This window comes from Xiphophorus couchianus, chromosome 8 (genome assembly GCF_001444195.1).
Source record: "Xiphophorus couchianus chromosome 8, X_couchianus-1.0, whole genome shotgun sequence".
NCBI lineage: Eukaryota > Metazoa > Chordata > Actinopteri > Cyprinodontiformes > Poeciliidae > Xiphophorus > Xiphophorus couchianus.
Genome location: NC_040235.1, coordinates 486,399 through 505,461, shown reverse-complemented (window position 1 = coordinate 505,461; position 19,063 = coordinate 486,399). Strand labels below are relative to the sequence as shown.

The 19,063-nt window shown below is 45.2% G+C and overlaps 2 protein-coding genes and 1 long non-coding RNA gene across 3 annotated transcripts; all 3 read left to right on the top strand.

Annotated features, from left to right (window-relative positions):
• Positions 1–197: 197 nt before the first annotated feature.
• LOC114149607 (uncharacterized) lies at positions 198–4,929 on the top strand. Its single transcript, XM_028025609.1, has 11 exons — positions 198–329; positions 1,917–2,118; positions 2,184–2,385; positions 2,453–2,621; positions 3,086–3,179; positions 3,256–3,291; positions 3,400–3,450; positions 3,526–3,653; positions 3,743–3,878; positions 3,957–4,027; positions 4,610–4,929. The coding sequence occupies exons 2-11, from the start codon at positions 1,920–1,922 to the stop codon at positions 4,826–4,828; spliced, it is 1,305 nt and encodes a 434-aa protein (XP_027881410.1). The 5' UTR covers positions 198–329; positions 1,917–1,919; the 3' UTR covers positions 4,829–4,929.
• Positions 4,930–5,956: 1,027 nt separating this feature from the next.
• LOC114149608 (uncharacterized) lies at positions 5,957–18,684 on the top strand. The gene is made up of 11 exons (XM_028025610.1): positions 5,957–6,088; positions 7,458–7,661; positions 8,107–8,293; positions 8,376–8,544; positions 9,050–9,143; positions 9,220–9,252; positions 9,873–9,923; positions 10,447–10,574; positions 10,752–10,872; positions 11,039–11,109; positions 18,207–18,684. Exons 2-11 carry the CDS (start codon positions 7,463–7,465, stop codon positions 18,423–18,425), a joined length of 1,272 nt encoding a protein of 423 aa, XP_027881411.1. The 5' UTR covers positions 5,957–6,088; positions 7,458–7,462; the 3' UTR covers positions 18,426–18,684.
• On the top strand, positions 17,380–17,870 carry LOC114149609 (uncharacterized). The gene is made up of 2 exons (XR_003596548.1): positions 17,380–17,466; positions 17,508–17,870. It is a non-coding gene; the product is annotated as an uncharacterized LOC114149609 (long non-coding RNA).
• Positions 18,685–19,063: the final 379 nt, after the last annotated feature.

The window sequence follows — 19,063 nt, the reverse complement described above, 5'->3', positions numbered from 1 at the left end:
ATTTGGACTCATCAGTTACTGAATGAGGAAAACCTGCCAGAGACACAAAACCCATCAAATGAGTCAGTTTGTGTCCAGGATGTGTGGGGTCTGCAGAGGTATTAGCTGCCCTTCTGCTGACCTTTGACCTGGGTCAGATTACAGCCAGATCCTTTCCGAAGAGAGAATAATGTTATGTTTATCTGCTGAAGAAGAAGAAGGGTGTGGTGTTGGTTGCCCGGGGAACGATCTGAACTGGATCCGCCCCAGGCCCCAGTATAAAGACCCTGCAGAGAGAAGCAACAGGTCACAACTTGAGCTGAACGTCTTGCTGCTGCTGCAGCTCTGAGGTAAGGCTGAACTCTTTTCTTTATCTCTAGTCTAGATATAACTCGTCCAGAAGCTCCGGTCCTGCTGCTGTCGGAGGAACGATCCTCGTTCAGAGAAGCTGCAGCTGCAGACGCTTCATGACGAGTGAAACAGGAACAGTGTTCCTGGATGAACTGCAGCAGGTTTTATTCTGGGCAGATTGTGAACTTCTTCAGGAAAGACCACTTTGATTGGTTGCTATGGAGACGGAGGATTCGGGTTCAGATGATCCAGAACGAGTCAGCAGTCTGTTGATGATGATGATGATGATGATGATGATGATGATGATGATGATGATGATGATGATGATGATGATGATCCAGCTCAGATTACCGTTAAACTCAGAGATTCAGACCCGGTTCCTCTACATGGTCCCAATAACTGACTGGGAGCCCAGAACAGCTTCACTGGTCTGAGTCCTGATAGAACCCTGACCTCTAGTGGTAGGACAGAGCGCTGCGTTGATGTGTCTCTGTGGATCTTGTGTCTCTGTGGAGGCTGACACAGAGAGGTTGTGTCTCTGTGGACGTATTGTCTCTGTGGACGTTGTGTCTCTGTGGACCTTGTGTCTCTGTGGAGGTTGACACAGAGAGGTTGTGTCTCTGTGGACCTTGTGTCTCTGTGGACCTTGTGTCTCTGTGGACCTTGTGTCTCTGTGGAGGTTGACACAGAGAGGTTGTGTCTCTGTGGACCTTGTGTCTCTGTGGATCTTGTGTCTCTGTGGACCTTGTGTCTCTGTGGAGGTTGACACAGAGAGGTTGTGTCTCTGTGGACCTTGTGTCTCTGTGGACCTTGTGTCTCTGTGGATCTTGTGTCTCTGTGGACCTTGTGTCTCTGTGGACCTTGTGTCTCTGTGGAGGTTGACACAGAGAGGTTGTGTCTCTGTGGACCTTGTGTCTCTGTGGACCTTGTGTCTCTGTGGATCTTGTGTCTCTGTGGACCTTGTGTCTCTGTGGACCTTGTGTCTCTGTGGACGTTGTGTCTCTGTGGAGGTTGACACAGAGAGGTTGTGTCTCTGTGGACCTTGTGTCTCTGTGGACCTTGTGTCTCTGTGGAGGTTGACACAGAGAGGTTGTGTCTCTGTGGACCTTGTGTCTCTGTGGACCTTGTGTCTCTGTGGATCTTGTGTCTCTGTGGACCTTGTGTCTCTGTGGACCTTGTGTCTCTGTGGAGGTTGACACAGAGAGGTTGTGTCTCTGTGGACCTTGTGTCTCTGTGGACCTTGTGTCTCTGTGGACCTTGTGTCTCTGTGGACCTTGTGTCTCTGTGGAGGTTGACACAGAGAGGTTGTGTCTCTGTGGACCTTGTGTCTCTGTGGACCTTGTGTCTCTGTGGAGGTTGACACAGAGAGGTTGTGTCTCTGTGGACCTTGTGTCTCTGTGGACCTTGTGTCTCTGTGGACGTTGTGTCTCTGTGGACCTTGTGTCTCTGTGGAGGTTGACACAGAGAGGTTGTGTCTCTGTGGACGTATTGTCTCTGTGGATCTTGTGTCTCTGTGGATCTTGTGTCTCTGTGGACCTTGTGTCTCTGTGGACTCTGACATCCCTGTGGACATTCTGTCTCCCCAGACGATGTTTGCGACTAAAACCAAAGCTCTGGTGAAGGACATCGGTGCTCAGAATGAGCTGATCCCCAACTGCAACCTGAGCAAAAAGATGGAGGTTCTGACTCTGTTTCGGGTCCGAAAGGGATTCTTCTTCCAGTACCCCACATACAAGGTCATGAACATCACGCTGCCGGAGCTGCTGGGGGACCAGGACTTCTCCCCAGGTGAGTCACCTGAAGCTCAGCAGCTGCAGAATTGCATGATGTAGAGACTGGCTATTTCCTGACAGAGTTAGAGGAGGACATCCTGGTGAAGGACTTCAAGACGTGGGTGGAGTCCAGCGGCAACTGCGAGGTGGACGGAGAACACGCAGCACTCGGTGAAGCCAACCTCTCTGCAGAATACGACTCGGTGGACGGCCTGTCCGAGTCCGTCACCATCAACAAAAAGAGAGTCAACCTTTTATCTGTGTGGAAGAAGTTCAGCGGCAGGTAAAGGTGATGAAGAGGTTTAGCAGCGGCTCCACTTCCTGTTGACCTTTGACCTGCCGCTCCGCAGGCCGATCGGCGACACGACGCTGAAGGCGCTGAATCTAAAGGAAAAAGACCTGCTGGCCTTCGTTTATGAGACGGTTTATAACTCTGGACCCGTGACCATCATCAAGGAGCACAAGAAGGAAGGCTGCTTCACCGCCAGCTTAAAAGAAATGTTCAAATCGAATGTTAAGGTGAGAGAAGCTAAATCAGAACACATCTAGAATGTCTAGTTCTGGATTCAGCAACTAGCAGCTGTTTGGAGCTTCACCACTGCAGGGTTCAGTTCAGATCTATGTGGTCTAGATCTATGTGGTTCTGTGACATCTCACCTCCAGCCTCTCTGTAGCTCAATGTCAGAGCAGGAAGTGATGTCATACAGCCACAGCATCGTCCCATGTTCTGCATCTGGACCTGGTGACCTGGTCTGTCCAGCAGCAGCTGGACGACCGGCTGAGCTGAGCGTCCTCCATGTTGTAGAGACACAAGAGGCAGAATGCAGTAAATGTCTGGGAATCGAACCCGCAGTCGCTGCGATCATTGCTGGTTCTGTTCAGGCAGCTGTGTGTAGCAGAGCCTAGTGCGCCCCCTGCTGGCTTTGCTGTGACGTTCGCTGAGTAAAGTACTGTCTCCTCCTGGGTTTGACCCGCTCCATCAGGGCAAGTGGAAGGAGGACACCACCTTCACTGTGCCGGAGAAGTCCATCTTCGCCTTCAGCCTGGTGGAGGTGGTGCTGCAGGGCGGGGCGATGGGTAGGACCACCGCCGCGCCTTCACTGGCCTCCAGGTCATTGTCAGGGGAATCATTGTTTCTTCTCACCTTCTGCAGAAATCGCTTTAGAAAGCTGGAGTCACAAGCGAAGAGGTTGGTTTCCATCTGACGGCGTGTCGGGCGTCGAACCCCGACGTTCACCTGAGGCTAAAACCGCTTAACAGGTGATGTCACTTCACCCTGATTCTGTTCTGCTGGCAGGTCTGAGCCACGATGCAGTGAACTCTGACCTGATGGAACAAGCCAGAGAAGGTGATCTTCATCCTCCTCCTCTCCATCACTGACCATGTGACCTCGCTGCTGCTAACTTCCTGCTGTTTCCTGCAGAGATTAGGATGAAGGACAATGTTCTGCAGCCGCTGGAGGAACTTCCTGTGTCGACTCGCCGTGACCTGCTGAAAGGCCTCCAGGACGTTCTGGAGGAAGGAGAGGCGCTGAGTCTCCTGGAGGAAACGGTTCAGACCTGAACTTCCTGTCAGCTGTTAGCCTCCAGACCTGATCAGATCTGATCAGACGGTGATTCTTCTTCTCCTCTTCCTGTCAGCTGGACCAGAGCAACAAAGGACAGCCAGAGCGTCCCCCGTCCAAGGTCGTTTCGTCCTTCATGGACGTCTTGGATGAGTCCAACGTGTCCTCCAAGGAGAGGGACGCTGTCCATCTTCTGGTCTGCGCCATGAACGGTGAGTCTGCCAGAAAATGTTTGTTGATATTTGAATGAGTTGAGAAAAAACCTCTGACTTCTCTTCTGTTTTCTGCAGGTCTGCCAGAGATAATGCTGCAACCTTTGACCTCCTGTAGTCCTGAAACTCTCACTGTCCTCAACCAACTGGTTCGTCTACTTTTCTCTCAGACATGTCAACATCCTGTTTCACCAAACATCGACTGAGAATCCTAAGAATCCTGAGAATGCTTCTCCTGCCTGAAGTCTCATCCTGTCTCCTTGTGTCTCCATATCCCTCATCCCGTCTCCATGTCCCATATCCTGTCTCCATGTCCCACATCTTGTCTCCATATCCCTCATCCCGTCTCCATGTCCCACATCCCGTCTCCATGTCCCTCATCCCGTCTCCATGTCCCATATCCTGTCTCCATGTCCCACATCTTGTCTCCATATCCCTCATCCCGTCTCCATGTCCCACATCCCGTCTCCATGTCCCACATCCCGTCTCCATGTCCCATATCCTGTCTCCATGTCCCACATCTTGTCTCCATATCCCTCATCCCGTCTCCATGTCCCACATCCCGTCTCCATGTCCCACATCCCGTCTCCATGTCCCATATCCTGTCTCCATGTCCCTCATCCCGTCTCCATGTCCCATATCCCGTCTCCATGTCCCACATCCCGTCTCCATGTCCCACATCCTGTCTCATGTCCCCCATTGTCCCTCATCCTGTCTCCTTGTGTCTCCAGGTGGACAGTCTAAAGGACGGAGGTGAGCCCAGTCTCCCAGCGTGTCCCCCTGCCCCCCTGCAGCAGGACGGGGAGCTGCGCTGGGCGGCGGATGTCCTCTGTGGGTCCAGTGAGACGCTGGAGGAGCTGAGTGCGGCGTGGGACCGGTTCCCCGAGGTTCTGCTGGAGGTTCTGGCTCTGGCCGTGTTGGGAGTCCACAGGCTGCAGAGTGAAGAGTGAAGAGCATCGATTCACCCTGAGGACAACCTGACCTTCACCTGCCCTACAAAAACACAACATCTTGATTTGTACAACCTGAAATTAAAATGCTACGCTCTTAAGTCAAGTGTTGTTTTGTAAAATCAGGAACTAGTTTACTGGTGCATTTTGACTTATTAGTTAGCATCTAGGCTAGCAGTAGCATGTTGACCTACAGAGCAAAGAGATGTTTAAGTGTCCAGCCTCAAAATGGCCGCTGCCGTGTTTCCTCCCTGACGGCTCAGAAACTGGATGATGGGTAAGGTTAGGGTTAAGGGTTAAGGGTTAAGGGTTAAGGGTTAACCCTAACTCTACCTGTTAGCAGAACGAGCTGAATAGCATAAAAGTGAAAATAGCACAGTGTGCAGAAGAAGAAACGCGGCGAGAAGTTTACTGAAAACCAGAAACAGGAAGTCAGCCCCACACTGGGCCGTCTGCTGGTTAGGGCCCCATGTAGGGATGACACAGCTACTATGAGGCCAGTTTGGGACCCATTGGGGGAAGACACTCATCTGGGTCCCATATTTAAACATAAAGTGAGACCTATATGGGGACAATAAGGGACTTTAATTGGATTGCTCTGATTCCACTGCAGATGTAGGTTTGGACCTAAAGTGGGACCCATCTGGGAAAGATGAATAAAGCTCATCCCAGGGTCCCATGTGAAATCTGTTGGGTCCAGTTTGGGTTCCTGGGTTGCATGAAGGCCCCATAATGGCAGCTGTGCAGGTTAAATGGCCGACATGAGAAAGGTACCATGCTAGCTGCTAGTTAGCATTGCATGCTAATGAAACATGGCTGAGCCTCAGTGGGCTTATGGGTCCTACATTTGGCTGGACTGTGGTGACTGACTGGGCCCATCTGACTGGGTCCATCTGACTGGGTCCATCTGACTGGGCCCAGCAGCCTGAGTGCAGTGAGGCTGATGTAAACTCTGAACAAAGACGTGGAGCGGGTCTGATTGGTCCCTCAGCCTGAAGCTTTAAAACTGAGTCCTGGACCGAGGATGAAACCCGAGGAGAGCTGAAGGAAACGTGTCCCGGTTCGGTGGGAGGTCGGAAACTGGAACTTGAACTGATTTCCTGTGTGATTAACAACCTTCACAGCAGAAGGTTCTGGTAGCGAGAGATTACATCACGTGGAATGTGACGCGTAAATCCAGGAAGTGGTTCTGTTCACATATAAGCAGCTGAAGCCGAGGAGCCACAGCCTGATGCTGCTGCTGCTGAGCCAGACGTCCAGGTAAGGCCTCCTCTGGGTCGCTGCTGCTGAACAGAAATGTTCACAAAACGGCTTCTAATCTAAGATTATTTCACTAAATGAAACAAGGCAAGAGGCTTTAAAAGTTATTAAACTCTGCAGGACATTTGAAAAAGTTCAGTTTGGTTGGAGATTAAATTATGTTTCCAGATTTCCTTTGGTTTGTTTTTCTAAGGGTTAATTAAAATGTTATAAAGTTATTTTACATTTTGGACCGTTGTTGCACAGAATATTTCATATTGTAGACATTGTAATAATCACCTAAATCAAACCTTTCACCCAATATCATCCCACTGAGGAGGTTTGGTCTCTAAGTCTGGGATAAAAGCAGAAGAAAATCATATTTTTAATAAAAGTTATCCGTGTTGTAGTAAATCTGGACCGACAACGACGACCTGCAGCAGTTTCTCTGCTTCCTGTTGGGACCAGAAACCCTCAGGAGCATCAGGCTGATCTAATCTCTGGGTCAGAAATCCAGAACCAAAACGTGACACGAAGCTTTGAAACGGGTCATCAGCAAACACACAGTCAGAAAAGCAGTGGAACCGGTCCATCTGGATCCTGTGGTTCCACAGAAAGAGCCTGAGGTCGGAGCCTCGAGGTTCCCTGCGTGTGAACGTTTGCTCTGCAGCATAATTACCGTCTACCTGATGAAGGAATCTGCAGACATCAATCCAGCCTAGAAATGTCAATGTTCTGATCAATAATCAGATAGATAATAATCTGATACACCCGATGGAAGACGAGTAACTAAAATCCATAATCAACGCAGCCTCAGTGCTGCAGAGCCACCAGACAGAGCAGGTTTGATTATAACGGAACGTTTGTTAATCTGAGCCTGGTGGATGGAGATGTTGATGATTAAAGGATGCAGATTAGGATGATTTCACAGAGGTTAGATTACTGCAGAAGTTTGGGAAACTAAAGGATTTAGTTCTGCAACATTTCAGGATCAACACAAAGCAGCAGTTTTGGGGCTGAGGGTTCAAAGGTCAGTACCCTGGATGTCTGAGGTATTCTAGTGCTGCAGGACGTGATGCTGACCCAGATCAGGAGCCGGTTCTGGAAACAACATTTAGTTTGAGCCTCAGAAACCCAGACTGACAAAAACAACACAATTTATAATGTTTGAATGACCATTCAACCATCATTAGTAATCCAGTCTGGCTCACTGGAGGCCAACCGACTGGGGTCAGAACCGGATCAGAACCGGATCAGAACCGGATCCTGTCAGAGGGATTCCAACTGCAGCGTTCAATAACATTCTGACACCAGTAGATTCTGCCTGAATGTTTAGCGGTTTCACTAGATGTGCCTGATTCTGGTGCCTCCTGTCTCATTCATCTTCCAGACGCCATGTTCAAAGCTGCAGCCCAAGAGTTCGTCAAAAGACTGACAACTGGCAAGCATTTCATTCCCAATGAAGACCCAGAGACAGAAGTAGACCTTCTGACTTTAGTCAGAATCAAGAAGGGGATTTTCTGGAATTATCCCAAGTACAAAGTGCTCAGGTCCACCTTACCTAAGCTTGTGGGGGTGAAGACGTTTTCACCAGGTGAGCAATTTCAAGCTGTTTTATTGATATTCTTGAGTTGATTCTGCATTGTGTCTTGTGGAACAACAGCTAGACAACAGCAGTAACTGAACTATTGTCACTGCTGTTAAACAGCAGTAATTGTATTGTATAACGTACAATACAATTACATTATATCGTAATGATTATATTACAATATAATCTTTAAGTACAGAACAAACCTTCATACCTTATCCCACAAAATCCAATCTGGCAAAACAGTGGATCCTCCATAACCTCTAAACGTATCTTTTTAGACACTCAAATAATCTATAATCTTAAAACACTCAACAGCAAAGACAATAATTCAGAATTACGTATTTTCAAAATAAAAGCAGCCAGTGTCCATATAAGTCCCTATAACAGTAAACTTCCTTTTCACAATCTAGTGTAACAACATCACATTGCTGCACTTGCTTCCTTGCAGGTGATAAGGAGGACGAGATGGCAGTGGATTTCAGGATGTTCAGAACGATCAGTGGAAACGTCCAAGTGAAGGCAGGAGATGTTGTGGATGCTGGGATAAGCGCTGATGTTGTGGATGCTATGACTTCTGTTACCATCAAGAAAAAGACAGTGGATTTTGATTGTGTGAGGGAAACTTTCAGGGGCAAGTAGGTCCCGTTTCCCTCTGTTCTGCCACACTGCAGGTTGGAACAACTTCTGTTTTCTGATGCTGATCTTCTTCTTTGTCAGGTCCATTAACAAAGAAGACCTGAAGCATCTGAAACTAAACAAACAACACACACTGGGGTTTGTTTATGAGAGGGCTTACAACACTCAACCTGTGACATTGACCAATGTAGGAAGCTATGAGGGAAAAGTCTCAGGATTGTATCAGAGCCTGGTGAATGTGGGTGTTGGGGTGAGTGGACCTTCAATGAGTCACACATGTTGAGAACATCTGAATATCTGTTGACTGAAGCTAATGAGGGACGAAAAGCTAGTTTGGGTTTTGAGATCGGGGTAAATGGGAGCCATCTGCCCCCCTGCAGTACAACTTCGCCCCCACAGTTTAAGTTTATTAAAAATATTAAGTTGAAGTACAAGGCCTCATATTTTCTGACAGGGAAGAAAAAGTGGCCTGGGAGTTCCTGACACCGTTTCATCTGCAGTGGGCCATGATCAGTGCTCAGATTCAGATTGGTAGACATCTTGGTGCCTGTTAATATGGGTCAGCGCTGAGAGTGGCACACTCATCGGTGTGTTTGGTCCAATCCGTCAGTTGGAAACTAATCTGATGTTTTAGATGGGATGACAATCACTGACAGTTCAGAGATGATCAGTTTCTCTCTGCATCTGAGGAATAGTTTTATTTTTTCTGTAGAGATGAATAAATAAACCTCCTTGGGTTTGGTTTGTTCTGCCAGGTGAAGGGAGAGTTGTTCGCCACCTACAAGGTACCAGAAAATAAAACCTTTGCTTACAGCCTGGTGGAGATCACAGTGACGAAGGGGAAGATCGGTAGGAGCATTCACCGTCTGTACTGAGCTGGAGATGTTGGTGTTGGTGACTAATCATTTCTTCTTGCCTTTTGCAGAAATCCCTATTGAAACCTGGAGTCACAAACAAGGCAGGCCTGAGTTTTATTAAAACAATTCCTTATTACTGTAGTTTAAAATACAATATATAGTAGAAGCCTTTAGTCCTTGAATTGATGTTTTAAAGAAGAAAATGCAGGCAGGATACAGGACAGATCATCATGCAGGAAGTTCTCATGATGAACCTCCAGGAAAAACAACATGGAGGCAAAAGATCTGATGGGAACAGAAGGATCTGACAAGTAACTGAGAAGATTGGGAGGAAAAAAATCCTCAGGGGTCAAGAAAAAGACTAGAAGTGACCAGAAGCTGTGTGAGCAGATGGGTTCATGGAATGATGGTCAGAAAGTGAAGGATATCAGACCAGAAGACGACCAGAGGTCTGACAGGGGAAAAGAAGCTAATGAAGGGTCTGGGGGATAAAGGTCACTCCAAGGAGCCAATGAAGGGTCTCTCAGGGTGACCCAAAGGTCACTCTGTCCAACGAAGAACGTCTGCAGAAAACAAGCCTGTTTCTGATAGTTTGGAGGTTTACTTTTAGACAAAACTCTTAACTGTCTGTTGAACCTGAACTCCTCCAGGTTCTAAGCCCTGAGGTCTGGTCCATGTGTGGTTCTTCATTTGAACTGACCTTTATCCTTTCTGTTTACAGATTGGCTCTCTGATGCCATAGACAATGATATCCTGGAAAAAGCTAGAGAGGGTGAGAAGTACACTCTACCTGTTAGCTCAGTTTTGTTCTGTGTTTCCAAATCATCAAATCCTGAGAAGTTTCAGTTTCAGAGAAATGTTCCTGGTAAGACAAAGCAGTAAAGCTTGACTGGCTTGTGTTGCCACGTGGCTCAGTGGTGGAGCCTGCGCTCCATATGCTGAGGCTGCAGTGATCAATGCAGTCGTCCTCGGTTCGATTCCTGGCCCTGGGACATTTGCTGCATGTCTTCCTCTCCTTGTCTCTGTCCTTTCTGTCCATCTGCTGTTGAATGAAGGCCTCTAGAGCCATAAAATGACCTTTAAAACAAAACTTCACTGAATTGACTCTTTTTCTAACAGTTGTTTGGTTTTATGTAAAACTGGAGGAACATTAATGTCCAAATTCTCGTTATCCTGATTAATGTTTAGTTCCTAAAATTCCATGTTTATTAGAGGTAAGTGTCATATGAGAAGTGAATCATCCAGTCACTGAATTCATAACAGATTCTTGCTGGTTTTGACGGTTTTTCCTGCAGGGATTGAAACAAAGGAAAATATTCTGAACCTGATTGACAGACTTCCAGAGTCGACTCGTGGAGATGTGCTGAAAAAGCTCAGAGAGGTTCTGGAGGAAGAGGATGCTCTGAGTGAGCTGGAGGACATGGTAAGACTTTGGTTTAAACTGGTCTGAGGATCAGAGGATTTCTGCTCCCTGGTCAGGAGATGCTCAGATCTCAGATCAGAAGCATCTCCCAGAAATCTCCATCACAGCTTCTGCATTGATTTCTAACCTCACAGTCGGGTCTGGATCAGTGGATCACTGTCTTCCTCTTCCTCTCAGCTGAACGACAGCAGTGGGCCTCCTGCTTCTAAGACTGTCTCTTCCTTCATGGACATCCTGGACCAATCCAAGGCCCCCAAGGCCAGGGACGGTCTTTGTGTTCTGGTTGCCTCCTTGGATGGTGAGTTTCCTCTGAGCAGAAGAAGCTCAGCAACTTCAGCTTTTAGTTGTTTTCAGGTCTGAATCTGCAGAGAAACTCTTTTGATTTTGGTTCCTCCTGTGGAGAATATCCGAGATGCGAGACAGATCGACTCCTGAACATCTTCTTCTTCTTCTGCTTTCTGTAGTTCTGCCTCTGCCACTGCAGCGATCTCTGACCTCAGGAAGTCCCGAGTCTATCACCGTCCTCAACCAGCTGGTTCGTCCACATCATGTCCTCACTGTCACACTTTTTACATCACTTTCCTCAAACTGCACATATTTTTCAGAACTCAACACAAAAACTCATAAGATCAAAACACGATTTAATCCACCAGATATGAAAAACTCCGTCATGCTGTTACACGTCAGGTCAACGTCTTTCAGTCCACTAACCTTCTCAAATAAATTCTGACACACTTAGAAACTGTAGAGGAATATAATTATATTGATAGTTAAAAATGATGTTGTTTGGTTGGTTCGCACTATGATATGTTTTAACCTAAAAGAAATGTATTGAGTCAAATGGACTGGGTCAATCTGACCTAGAAGTCAGGAAGGAATTCAGATTTGGAGAAGATATGGAATAACAATCATTAAAGAAAGGAAAGTTGGGACTTCCGGGAAGGCGATGGAGAAGACGGACGCGTAACTTTGCTGCTCCACCAGACCCACAATAAATAGCCGACAAAGTAACGAAAAGTGATAAATGAGTGCTAAACTAAAAGGAAAAGGCTCAAGAGGACGAAGTTCCAGTCAAAATACGGAGAAGAAAGACATGAAGGCTGGTAGAAAAGACGACGTTACGACAGGCTCCAAGCAGCTAACGTTAGCAGCTACACCGTTGAAAGCTACAGGAGATGCTAGCGGGGAAACAGTGATGCTAACGGAATTACGAAAACTGCGGCAGGAAAATACCGACTCGTTCCGGGACCTGAAAAGCTCTCTACACCGGGTAGAATCATCCATGGAGGACTTAAAGAAACGAATGGAGGGGCTGGACAGAAGAGTGACTGAAGCGGAGGACAGAGTAAGTGCAACGGAAGACAGAAGCATACGGCAGGAGAGAGCGCTAGGACACCTGCTAGGAAGACAAGCTATCCTCGCTGCTAAATGTGACGATATGGAAAACAGACTCCGCCGTAATAACATCAGGCTGTATGGCATCCCAGAGGGAGTGGAAAAAGAAGATATGGTGAACTTTATCACAGACCTTCTGAGCACTTCTCTAGAGTTTCAAGAGGAAGTTGTCATTAAACTAGAAAGAGCTCATAGAGCGCTAGGCCCAAAGCCTAAAGCCGCAGCGGCGCCCCCTAGATCCATTATAGCCCGGTTTCTGGACTTTAATGTAAAACAAAAAGTGCTACTACAAGCTTGGAAGCAAAGAAACAAAGTACCAAGAGCACACGATTTATTTCGACCATGACTACTCACCTGACTTACAGAAGAAAAGGAAAAAGGTCAGAGAGGTAATAAAGAGGCTAAAAGAAAAGAACATTAAGGCCCAGTCACCATACCCAGCTCAGCTGAAACTCTTCATGATCGGGGGCACAAAACTCTTCCCCTCACTTCTAGCTGCACACTCCACACTGAAAGATCTTGGCATTGAAACATCCCTGGAGGACCGAGAGATACTGGAAGAGGAGCTGACACAGGACGGTTGGGCAGCCCAGGGAAAGAAGAGGAAGAGCCAACAGTTGAACCCTGCTGAGATCAGAGCCATTATCCATGGTGACAACAGAGAGGAGCGAGCCCTTGGTCATGAGTAAGGTCGCCATGTCTAGTCTAGAACTGGATGGAAGGTAAATAGAGACAAAAATTTGTGACGAAGAATATGGAAGACAATGGACAATAATTGTAGAACAAAAGAAAAACTAGACTAGACCTTTAAGGGAGTATCATTTATCATAAAATATTGACTCAAATACATAGATTTAGGCTATAACATAATTGCTGGAAAATAAGCTACGAAACAGTGGGGAACGGTGAAAGAGGAAAATTGGATGAAGCAAACTTTACAACCATGGCGGTGTGAGGACACTTCGGGGACATCCTGGAGGACCATCGCCCAGGCACTTTGTGCACAACACCCAGAGAGCCTTGTCTCTCTGCCTAAAGAAGATCAGGGGTGGGGACCCCCTGAGTCTGTTTGTATGGTTATGTTTGTGTTCACTTCAGTTCAGGGGCAAACCACTGGGGAATTGGAAGTTCACAGTTGTTTTCCATGTTCAGGAAAACTCTTTTGTTTCTTTAATGTTTTGTGTATCTCAGCAAACAATATTCTCTATGTAGCTATGGCTTTTGATGTGACCCTGATTATAGTTATTAAGTACAGTTACAAGGGAGAAACAATAGTTATTTAGGTATGTTTATAAGGAAGGGGAAAGGGGAAAAACCCAAAAACCGTAAGCCACAAAAATGGATACATTAACAGTAATCACATATAATATAAATGGAGTAAATAATCCAATAAAGAGAAATAAAATTTTGACCCAGCTAAAAAGGCTGAACTGTTCAATTGCAATGCTTCAGGAGACCCACCTTAACGAAACAGAACATAAAAAACTTAGAAGGGCATGGGTAGGGCAGATTTACAGTGCTTCATGTGAAAGGGGCAAACGGAGAGGAGTTGCCATCTTATGTCACAGATCACTGGGCTTCGTTGTAGAGAGCACATATGAAGATAAAATGGGACGCTACATCTTAGCTGTAGGTACAATTAGAGGAGTGAGAATATCCCTCTTAAACATTTATGCGCCTAATGAAGATGATCCTAGCTTCTTCAAGGACATTTCAGCGCTTCTGACAGCAAAAGCTGACGGATTTATACTAGCTGGGGGGGATTTTAACTGTGTGATGAACCACAAATTGGACAAATACCCATATGAACAGAGACCAGTGACCCAGAAGGCTAAAATTTTGCCCAGTTTGATTGAAGAGATGGGGCTAGTAGATATATGGCGTCAAAGCCACCCCACGGCGCGGGATTACACCTTTTTTTCAAAGGTCCATGGAAGCTACTCCAGAATAGATCTCTTTTTTGTTTTAAAGAGGGATGCACATAAAGTTACAAATTGCCATATTGAACCAATAACAATATCAGACCACGGTCCGGTGGTTATGACAATAAATTTAGAGAACAATAAACAACCTAAACAGTGGAGAATGAATGTTTCACTTCTAAATTATCCAGAAATAGTTCAAAGAATTAAAAACGACTGGACTGAGTATATGGAACATAACGACAACAAGGAAGTATCAGTGTCAACTCTTTGGGAAGCTGGAAAAGCTGTGCTGAGGGGGAAATTAATCTCTTTGTCATCCCAAATCAAAAGAGAACGCGATAAAAAACAAGTAGAGTTAGAAAATCGTATTCGACAACTGGAGGAGGAACATAAAAAGACTAATGATGAAACTACTTTAAAATCTCTTGGCGAATACAGACAAACACTGGACACTTTGTTGACATACAAGGCAGAGGGGGCATTACGGTTTGCCAATCAAAAGTACTATGAATCAGGGAATAGGGCCAGCAGGCTACTAGCATTTCAGCTGCGCAAGAAACAGGCAGATCGCACAGTGGAAAAGATAATGAATCCTTTCACAAAGAAAATTCTGTCCCATCCTAAAGATATTGCAGAAGCTTTCTCGGCCTACTATGAGACACTTTATGATTCAGAGGAAATAGACAGTAAAATAGAGAAGATTAAGAATGTATTGGGTGAAATTAAGCTACCAAAATTAACTGAAAATGATACCAAAGCGATGAGAGATCCAATTACAAAACAGGAAATCGAGGGGGTCATAAAAAATTTAAAGAACAGTAAAGTGCCAGGAGTTGATGGGTTTCCTGCAGAATTTTATAAGCATTTTAAAGCTGAGGTCACGCCTCTGTTACAAAGAGTATTTAATTACGCCCTCACAAATAAGGACCCCCCAAAGTCTTGGTCAGAAGCAATAATATCTACAATTCCCAAAGAGGGCTAGGATCCCATAAATTGCTCGTCCTACAGACCAATAAGTTTGCTCTGCTGTGATTTGAAAATTTTAACTACACATACTGGCAAATCGAATTCAAAAATGTATCCACACAATAATTAAACCAGACCAAACAGGGTTCATAACGGGACGTTTAGGGATAAATAATATTAGGAGAACTTTAAATGTGATCTGTGGCGAGACTAAAACAGGATCCTTCAATGCTTCTCAGCCTTGATGCTGAGAAGGCATTTGATAGGGTGGACTGGCAGAATCTGAAACACACACTGGCAGCAATGGGATTCCATAGAGACTTTATCGAATGGATGGGTGTGCTATATTCTGGACCCACATCCAAAGTACGGGTGAATGGATACTCCTCAAAGAAATTTGGTTTAAAAAGAGGAACTAGGCAGGGATGTCCTCTTTCGCCTCTACTATTTGCTATTAGTATTGAGCCTCTGGCAGAAAGAATACGGACAGACCCCAGAATCCATGGAGTAACAGCAGGTGGAGTCGCCCATAAAATCTCATTATATGCGGATGACATTATTTTGTATATTTCTAATCCCCTGAGTTCAATCCCTAGGCTTATGACTAGTTTAAAAGATTTTGGAGAAATCTCAGGCTATAAAGTTAATGAAACCAAGTCTGAAGCTACGATGTTGGTGGGAAAATGGCTACAGGTTTAGATAAAGAGGTCACTTTTAATTGGTCCAAGAGGGGATTCAAATATTTAGGTGTGATGATTACACCACAAACATCGCAACTACTTAATGAAAATTATAGTAGATTAATCACACAAATAAAATCGGACCTGTCCAGATGGGAGATTCTTCCTCTGTCCCTTTTGGGCAGAATAGAAACAGTGAGAATGAATGTACTTCCACGATTAATGTATCTATTTCAGGCACTACCTATTAGGATACCTGCCTCCACCTTTAAAATTTTAGATAAAATTATTAATAACTTTATTTGGAAAAGGAGGAAACCAAGAATCAGACAGAAATTATTGGTAAGCCCGAGAGAAAAAGGTGGCCTTGGCCTGCCTAATCTGAAACTGTACTACTGGGCAGCACAACTTCGCGTTGTGGTCGAGTGGCTTGTACAGGATGAGGAGACCAACTGGATTGGTCTGGAGAGCAGCACATGCCCACTGGTACCTCTTGAAGCGATGCCATTTATGGAGGGAAAAAATTGGAAGGATTTAAAAATTGAAAATGAGTGGATTAATTATACACACAGAGTCTGGTCTCTAGTGAGGAAGAAAATAGGAGCACCTTTAACAATATCACGCATAATAAAAATAGACAAGATTATTGACTTCTTTCCAAACAAACAGGATACGGGTTATCAGAGATGGGCTCATAAAGGACTAATAAGAATTAATCAGTTATTCAGTGGAGAAACTCTTAAGTCATTTAAGCAGTTACAAGATAAATATGGATTATGCTCAAAAGATTTCTACAAGTACTTACAATTAAGGGATTATCTTTTATCACACAAAGAATGGCCTACCTTGAAACAAAATACATTACCTTTAGAAATATTTCTGATAAAATGTGTGGAGGAAAATAATAAGAGGAAGATTATATCTAATTTATATAAACATCTACAGATGCATTTCTCTGACAACTCTATAGATATCAAGCAAAAGTGGGAACTAGAAATGAACATTGTTATTGAAGATGAGCAGTAGGAGGAGATTTGTGAAAAAGGTTTTAAGATCACCCACAGTCCAGGTTGGAAGGAATTTGACTGGAAATTAAGAATGAGGTTCTTCAAAACACCTTTCAATATTTCAAAATATGACAGAAGTGCTACAAATCTGTGCTGGAGGAACTGTAATCAGATTGGGGATCACACCCACATTTTCTGGGACTGCCCAGTACTGATTCCTTTCTGGCAGGGGGTTCAGACAGAAATTAAAAAAATACTTAAGGTCACGTTACCACTGAACCCACTACATTATATATTGGGTTTGACCTCAGGAGAAGATACTGGGAAAAAGGAAGGCCAGTTACTACAGATTCTGCTACTAGTAGCAAGGAAAATGATAACTCTGTCCTGGCTCAAGCCTTTGCCTCCCACACTTCAACAATGGCAAGAAAGATTGAATAATGTGTATATAATGGAAAAGATAACAGCAAACCTTCAGGTAAAAACTGACATTTTTCGGAGTGTATGGACCCCAGCTATTTCCCACTTTGGATGGCCACACTGATAAGGATGCCATGGGTTATAAAAAGCCTCCTCTGTATGTCTCTCTTTTAATGGAAGTCACTGGATATGTAAACCTCCCCTTCAGGTGAGAACATCAGAACCTTTCTAAGAAATGTCAACTGCCGAAATGGACTAAAATGTTTGCTGAGCCCCCTAATGTGTTGTTTTTTTTGTTTGTTTGTTGTTTTTTTTGTTATGTAAGTGCATGTATAAATATACATAAGCATATATGTTGGATTCATAATATTCTTAAATAAAGAATGTTCAAAAAAAAAAAAAGAAAGGAAAGTTGTTAGTTGAAGCTGTTGTGCAAGAAAGTTCTGGGCCAGACATTTCTCCTGCTCGCCAGCAAAGGAACTGGGCCGGAGCTCAAGACGTGGGACGGAACCTCTGTTGGACAGATAAGGAACAAACAAGTTGACTAACAGCACCTTTGAAACGGAGCAGATGTGAAGTCAAGAGGTCTGAATATTCCCAAGGAACTTCCAATACACATCCAGTGTAAGGAGGATGTGTATCCGTCTTACACTGGATGATACACATCATCCTTACACTGGAGGATACACATCCTCCAGTGTAAGACGGAGCCAGAAAGGCTACGTAAATGGAGGAAGCAACGCCATTGGTCGAGGCTTCCCAATACACACCAGTAGAGCTGGACTCTATAAAAAACTGATGTCAGAAGTAGAAGGCAAGAGATTTTGGATTTCTGTAACGATGTGTATGTGATGTTTTGTGGTTCAGCAGATGTGTATTAAATCTTTTCTCGATCGACTTTGAGCAGAAGCAGTTCCGAGTCTTGTGTAAATCCTAAACTATATATTCTACGAGTTGAGACACGTATAGATTCTACAATAAAACTCAATCAGACCTCATAATATCTGAATACTGGAACTGTGTCCATCTGTCTCCATGTCTCTCCATCTGTCTCCATGTCTCTCCACGTCTCTCCATCTGTTTCCATGTCTCTCCATGTCTCTCCACGTGTCTTCATGTCTCTCCATCTGTTTCCATGTCTCTCCATGTCTCTCCACGTCTCTCCATCTGTTTCCACGTCTCTCCATGTCTCTCCACGTGTCTTCATCTGTCTCTCCATGTCTCTCCACGTGTCTCCAGGTGGAAAGTCTGAAGGACAACGATGAACCCAAGCTGACCGGTTCTGTCCCCGCCGGCCTGCAGCCAGATGGAGATCTGCGTTGGGCCGCTGATCTCCTCTGTTCCTCTGATGAGGCGCTGAAGACGCTGACTGATCTCTTCGATCTGCCACCAGAGGTTCTGCTGGAGGTTCTGGCTCTGGCCGTGATGGGAATCCACAAGCTGCAGGGCGGAGAGTAAAGCCGGTCCTGCTGGTGGACGTTTCACACTGGGGACTTTAAATGAGGGAAATATTTTTTCAATTCTGGGCCACTTCCTGTTGGGTTTCCTGTCACAGCGCCACCGTCTGTCAGGAAGGTTAAATAACAACGAGCTGCTTGTGTCTAAATGCCTGATTTGTTGTATTTTCATGTTCTGAATGAAACTTTGACTTTAAAAATGAAAACCAATCTATTGTCTGTCTCCTCTCAGTGATTATTAAAGACATTCAAACATGAAACAGCTTCACTGAATCTGCTTCACTCAGAAAGAGAAACATTCAGAACCGCTTTGTGATTATCATCAATCATACGAGCAACAAAAACCAGAACCGGTTCCCAGACCGCCACAGAATCTCATGTCCTCCATGTTGATGTTCTAGATTACAGAGCTGCTGCTGAGAAACAAGATGGCTGCAGCTGAGAAACAAGATGGCTGCTGCTGAGAAACAAGATGGCTACAGCTGAGACCATCTGATGAGACACTACTGACACAGAGAAGGTTCTGCTCTTTAGCTCACACTGGAACCGGTCCACTAGTGGCACCAGAGGGTCCGACCCAGCTCTCTGGTCATTTCAGTGGTACTGTATTTCATGGTCAACACTAAGGTCCGACAGAAC

What these genes read in the sequence shown, in the direction of transcription:
- LOC114149608 (XM_028025610.1), top strand. Translation starts at nt 7,463, where the DNA reads ATGTTCAAAGCTGCAGCCCAAGAGTTCGTCAAAAGACTGACAACTGGC. An exon ending in CCTGGAAAAAGCTAGAGAGG is followed by an intron (nt 9,924 to 10,446) that starts GTGAGAAGTACA and finishes TTTTTCCTGCAG; the next exon opens with GGATTGAAACAAAGGAAAAT. An exon ending in TCACCGTCCTCAACCAGCTG is followed by an intron (nt 11,110 to 18,206) that starts GTTCGTCCACAT and finishes ACGTGTCTCCAG; the next exon opens with GTGGAAAGTCTGAAGGACAA.
- LOC114149607 (XM_028025609.1), top strand. Translation starts at nt 1,920, where the DNA reads ATGTTTGCGACTAAAACCAAAGCTCTGGTGAAGGACATCGGTGCTCAG. An exon ending in GCTGCAGGGCGGGGCGATGG is followed by an intron (nt 3,180 to 3,255) that starts GTAGGACCACCG and finishes CACCTTCTGCAG; the next exon opens with AAATCGCTTTAGAAAGCTGG. An exon ending in CTGGAGTCACAAGCGAAGAG is followed by an intron (nt 3,292 to 3,399) that starts GTTGGTTTCCAT and finishes TTCTGCTGGCAG; the next exon opens with GTCTGAGCCACGATGCAGTG.